Raw genomic sequence first — 6,426 nt, 5'->3', positions numbered from 1 at the left:
TCTATCTATCTATATATATATATCTATGTAAATATATCTATATATATATATCTATATATAGATAGATTTTTTTTTTTGAGATGGGAGTTTTGCTCGTGTTGCCTGAGCTGGAGTGCAATGGCATGATCTCAACTCACTGCAATCTCCACCTCCCGGGTTCAACCGATTCTCCTACCTCAGCCTCCCGAGTAGCTGGGATTACAGGCGCCCTCCACCACGCCTGGCTAACTTTGTGTTTTTAGTAGAGACAGGGTTTCTTCATGTTGGTCAGGCTGGTCTCGAACTCCCAACCTCAGGTGATCCGCCCACCTTAGCCTCCCAAAGTGCTGGGATTGCAGGCGTGAGCCACTGCACACGGCCCAACACCTAGTATTTCTATAAACTTTACATTTTAAATGTTGGGGCTTTTTTCTTCATTTATTGCACATTCTGGGAGAGGAAGGAGTCATGCACCAGGGTATAAAATTGTGCTCTTCCATGGTCATTCACACAGAATCAAGAATCCAGGTTCTAAATGTCTTTAAGTTCAAAATCGAGATCAGGGTCAGAAGAGGTTGACAGCTGCTGCTGGGGCTGGGGGCTGCAGGGACAACGGCAGACAACAGGCATGGAGCTGACCGTGGAGGACCCCCATCTGGGACCTGAAGATCCTTCTTGGAGATCACATAGGGGACTAATAGCAGAGCTTCAGAGCAAACAGGGGCTGGCACTAGGAGTTGGAGGGACGATCACATCTGCACAGAGGACCTGAAAAGGCATTGTCCTTTTATCTGTATCCCAGAATCCTGTGTAGGGCCTCTCTGTAAGGACAGGGCCAGGGTTGCTCCCTGGCCTTGAGTTGGCCTCATGAGGAGTCCAGTATGAGCCCTGCAAGCTTGTCAACTGGAGATATAGGCGCCAGCTCTTCTTTATGCCCCCCTGCTTGAGACACTAGGCAGTTCCTCTCAATAATTCATGATTCTTCTTCTCAGCTCTTCAAATGCAAGAAATTCCCATTCTTTCAGGAAACTCTGGATCTCCTGGTTACTCTAGGTTTTAATTAACTGCTCTGGTTCCTCAGTTTCATTTTCCTCCTTTACTTCCAAGCATTTCTAGTAATTTCAGTCTGAAGTCTCACATTCTCCCTTATTCATGAGTTTTCTCCTGGGATCCTTTTCACCAGTCACAGGGCCTACTCCAGGGTCCACAGAGAATAAGCCCTCACTCGACCCTAATGCAATCCAGGAGTCACGAGGTGCCGAGTGAGAAAGCACGGGTGCTCCTCTCTGCTGGTGGCAATCTCTCAATATGGGGGCTTTCACTTCCCAAATTTTACTACTTTAATTTAGTATTAGTCCTTTTGAAAATTTTCTACCTATCTTGACTGCCTTAAGAATAACAAAATGTGGGCCCTGGCCTGGCTATGCTAAGTGGTAGATGGTAGAGACAGGGTAGAGATGGCAGAATGAGAGAGGGGCTAGGGAAATCCTGGACAGCGTGGCCCACCCACCGGGGACACCCTCATCGTGTGGCTCCACCAGGGAGCCAGGTGGCTCTCTCCATTCCCTCTGAATAAAGGGAATGCTGCTTCTAACCTATTCCCCACTGCCTCCTCTCTTCCTGGAAGCCTGCCATACAAAGAAAGTTCCCAGGTGCTCAGATTTTGGTATCAGCGGTTGCCGCCTTATGTATGATGAAATGGGACAGCCCCAGCTCTTACCCATTCTGGTCTTCCTCCCGTTCTGCCTCCTTCCTGGCTGAGGCTCAAGGAAGAAAAATACCCTTCAGAGATGGCCTCTTTGGCACTTGGATTCTTTCCGTCTCGATAACACAGCGGTTCTCTTTCTAGAAAGGATGACCCTTTGTTTCTGCATGAAGGAACCAGAAAGGAAGGGATTCTCTTAACTCTCAACTGTAGCACTTAATATTTTTATTTAAATTTGAAGGTGATGAGTTCTATGTGAATGTATGTATTTTTGTGAAAATAAATGTATTTACATGTTTTTTGTGTGAAAATAAATCCAAATAAATAGTATTGCCTTGCTCTAGTCACCGTTTCATCTGCAGTCTCTGTGCTGCTTCATCAGACAGCTTTGGGTCCTCTGGAGTGAAGGATCCCTCACAGAGCTGTCCAGTTTGCCCTCCCTGAGAAGGTCTAACTCTGCCAAAGACAAATGTGCCTTCTCCACCCCTGCTGCCAGAATTGGGATGCTTCCCTTTTCATGGAAGAGAATCCAGTCTTCCTCCGCCTTCTAGAGTGAGCCTAGACTTAAGCCTCTAGTCTAAAATATAGGACCCCACTACTCCAGCAACACAATATCCTCCTTCACATGTGGGTCTCGCTCTGCTAGAAGATGTATTTGAGAACAAAATCTCTCCTTTTATATCATTCATCAAAATTAAATGGAATTAAGATGCCGATTATCCTAAAATCTTACCCAACTAGGTCTATTTGAGACTCTGGCAATTAGGGATTGCAGAGGAACTTACTCCTTTGGACCCTAATATGCAAGAGTGATTCTCAGTTCTATCTTTTCAATCAATCATTGTATCTTTTAAGGCCTTCAGCTACCAAGCAAATAGGGCTTAGTTTGGACACTTCCTTTTTCCCCTCAATTGTGGCTCCTATTCAAAAGACAACCCAGCAAATGGTTAAACCACACCTCAAGGACAGTAAGCCCATGTTGGCCAGTGCCCTCCCCAGCTGTCATCTGTTTCTACTTTACATCACTAAGGTCCTTGGGAGACAATCAGCTGTTCTCTCTGCTGGTCATACCAGCATCTCCAAAAGCCCTCCAGCTTCTGCCACACTGTATTTATTCAACAAATTCTGAGCCTGTTCAGGAAAAGAAACTACTGCAGCTTACTTCGGGCACTTTTTAGGAACAGAGAATTGTAAGCTCATCTCCTAGAAAGTCACATAAGCTCACTTTTCTTCCACCTTGCCAGGTTTTTTTTTTTTATTATTGTTATCAACAATTTTAATAAGGTATAATTTATATGACATTAAATTCACCCATTTTAAGTGTACAAGTCAATGGTTTTTAGTATATTTACAGAGTTGTGCAACCACCACTACAATCTTATTTTAGAACATTTTCACCAACCCCAAGGCTCCATGCTCATTAACTCACTCTCCACTCGTATCCCCAGACCTAAGCAACTACTATCTGCCTTCTGTCTTTATAGATTTGCCTTTTCTGAACATTTTGTATTTAAAAACATACTATATGTAGCCTTTTGTTATTGGCTTCCTTCACTGAGTACAATGGTTTTGAAGTTTGTCTATGTTGCAGCATGTATCACCATTCCATTGTATGGATATACCACATCTTGTTTATCCATTCATCAGCTGATAGACATTTGGGTTGTTTCCACTTTTTTGGCTGTTGTGAATAATGCTGCTATGAGCACCCACATCCTTGCCTCTATGTGGATATATGTTTTCATTACTCCTGAGTAGAAACCTAGGAGCGGAATTGCTGGTTCACATAATAATTTAATGTTTAACATCTTGAGAAACTGCCAAGCTGCCTTCCAAAGTTGCTGCACCATTTTACATTCCCTCCAGCAATATCTGAGGGACTGCATGACTTTTAACCAGATAGTTACAAGTTACGTAATTATGTAGAGAAATCTCTTAATTCTATAACTAGTTAGCTGAGATGATTCCTCATATTATATACATAGTATTTGATAGTAAGTACCACTTCTCTGATTATAACATCTTTCACTCTGGGTAAGATATTGTAACAGCTACTACCCACCCAAACGAGTCCCAAACTCCATTTATACTACTCCAATTCAATTTTAAATCTCCTAACCTTGTAGCTTTAGTACAAGTTGTTAACAATTTTTTTCCATTTCTGTGTTTGTTATTTCTGTATTAGCGACTTGTTTTTGTTGTTGTTGTTTGTTTTTTGTTTGTTTTTGAGACAGAGTCTTGTTCTGTCGCCCAAGCTGGAGTGCAGTGGCACAATCTTGGCTCACTGCAACTTCTGCCTCCCGGGTTCAAACAATTCTCCTGCCTCAGCCTCCCAAGTAGCTGGGATTATAGGTGCCCACCACCACGCCTGGCTAATTTTTGTATTTTTAGGAGAGACAGGGTTTCACCATGTTGGCCAGGCTGGTCTCAAACTCCTAACCTCAGGTGATCCACCCGCCTTGGCCTTCCAAATTGCTGGGATTACAGACATGAGCCACTGCACCCAGCCTACTTGTTCTTTAAGACCAGAAAAGCCTGGGAAGTGTTGCCACCTCACCAGACACAGTGGTGGGAGATGCCCAGTGTCCTCCCACAATGGAGCCTGGTGTGTGCCTCAGCACTGTCTCAGCAACATGACAGGATGGCAGGGGATGACAGCACAGTCTAGCATCTCAGCAAAAGAAAAGCAACGCTATGGAAGAACAGACTTACTTGTAAATAACTGTTTTTTCTTCTTCCTGGGATTCCAAAAGATAAGGAGCTCTTGCCAAGGGTTTCAAATCAAAACTACAGTCATTAAAATTCACTTTCACTTTTAACCTTTAACAAGATAACAAGTGTGAGAAGGTTTTTTTGTTCTTTTTCAATATTGTTTTTTGAGACATGGTCCAGCCTCAACCTCCTGGGCTCAAGGGATCCCTCCCACTTCAGCCACCCTCCAAAGTAGCTGGAACTACAGGCATGCACCACCACGTCAAGGGATTTATTATTTTTTGTAGAGATGGGGTCTCAACATGTTGCCCAGGCTTGTCTCAAACTCCTGGCCTCACGCGATCCTCCTGCCTCGGCCTCCCAAAGTGCTGAGATTATAGGCATGAGCCTCCACGCCTGGTGGTATGAGAATGTTTTGAAAACAATACTAGCTTACATTTATGTCGTAAGTATTATTATACACTGACTACTAAACATAGAGACAAAAACATCATTACTCCAAACTAGTATACATTCTTAGATGAAATTAGTTGTTTTAGAGTTTCTGAAACCATGATGGAGATTGATTTACTATTCACTGAGAACCAAGGATCAGTTAAGCAAAGTTTAAAGTACTCCCTATCCACTAAGAGTTTAAACTCTGTAGTAAAATAAGCCACAAAATTGTGTCATTTATAAGCATTATGTAAAATGTTTTTCCCTAGAGAGAATCCAAACATTCCACTTTCCAGTTCTTTGCCATGGGGTGGCAGACAGGTACTTTAGAGTCCTCCAATCTTGCACCCACGGATAAGAAAGCAATAAGAGCCTATCGGGAATGAACAAGCATATTGGGGGAAAAAAGGAAATTTAAGAAATTAAAATCTTAATATCCAACACAGTGAAGAAAGAATTAGCAAGCTGGAAAATATATACAAAGAAATTGCCTAGGAAAATGGAAAATATAAAGGACATATTAAAAGATACTAAGATAATAAGAAGGCCTAATATATATCTAATCTAAGCCCAGAAGCAGAATGCAAAGAATTAAGTAAAAGCAATATTTAAAATAATTGCTGTATATTTTCCTGAACTGATGATAAACATGAATACAGAGATCCAGGAAGCACAACATATACCAGTAGGTTAAATAAAAAGAAATCCAGCTGGGTGCAGTGGCTCACGCTTGCAATCCCAGCACTTTGGGAGGCTGAGATGGATAAACCCCTTGAATCCAGGAGTTCGAGACCAGCCTGGTCAACATGGTGAAACCTCATCTCTACTAAAAACACAAAATTAGCCAGGTGTGGTGGTGCATGCCTGTAGTCCCCTGGGGAGCTACAGGACGGGGGATCGCTTGAGCCCAGGAGGTCAAGGCTGCAGTGAGCCGAGATTGCACCACTGCACTCCAGTCTGGGTGACAAAATGAGACCCTGTCTCAAAATAAAAAAAAGAAAAAAGAAAAAGAAACCCATACCCAGACACCAGCAGTGAGAATGCAGGACACCTAAAGACAAAGAGAAGATCTTAACAGCAGCCACAGAAAAAGGACAAAAAAATCAGAATGACAGCAGACTTCTCAAAAACAATAGAAGCCAAAACACAACAGAACTATGTCTTTAAAACATTAAGCGAAATAAATGTCAACCTAGAATCGTGTGCTTGGCAAATTATCTTCAAAGGTAAACAAACATTGAATTGTAAAGGCAAAACTTTAGAACAAAGGAAAATGATCCCAGAAATTTGGTATAAAACGGAAAGAGGGCCGGGCGCGGTGGCTCAAGCCTGTAATCCCAGCACTTTGGGAGGCCAAGACGAGTGGATCACGAGGTCAGGAGATCGAGACCATCCTGGCTAACATGGTGAAACCTCGTCTCTACTAAAAATACAAAAATTAGCCGGGTGAGGTGGCGGGCACCTGTAGTCCCAGCTACTCGGGAGGCTGAGGCAGGAGAATGGCATAAACCCGGGAGGCGGAGCTTGCAGTGAGCTGAGATCCGGCCACTGCACTCCAGCCAGGGCGACAGAGCGAGACTCTGCCTCAAAAAAAA

At 43.1% G+C, this 6,426-nt stretch overlaps 1 protein-coding gene across 1 annotated transcript in view; it reads right to left on the bottom strand.

Annotated features, from left to right (window-relative positions):
- Positions 1-6,426, bottom strand: part of FAM228B (family with sequence similarity 228 member B) — a 56,213-nt gene that overhangs the window by 3,979 nt on the left and 45,808 nt on the right. The window contains 3 exon segments of the mRNA XM_017893360.1: positions 1,700-1,731; positions 1,733-1,847; positions 4,397-4,504. Coding sequence (XP_017748849.1) covers positions 1,700-1,731; positions 1,733-1,847; positions 4,397-4,504 — 255 coding nt within the window.

Source organism: Rhinopithecus bieti, unplaced genomic scaffold (genome assembly GCF_001698545.2).
Source record: "Rhinopithecus bieti isolate Rb0 unplaced genomic scaffold, ASM169854v2 scaffold_23816, whole genome shotgun sequence".
Taxonomy (NCBI): Eukaryota; Metazoa; Chordata; class Mammalia; order Primates; family Cercopithecidae; genus Rhinopithecus; species Rhinopithecus bieti.
This window is presented reverse-complemented; position numbering and strand designations above follow the sequence as displayed.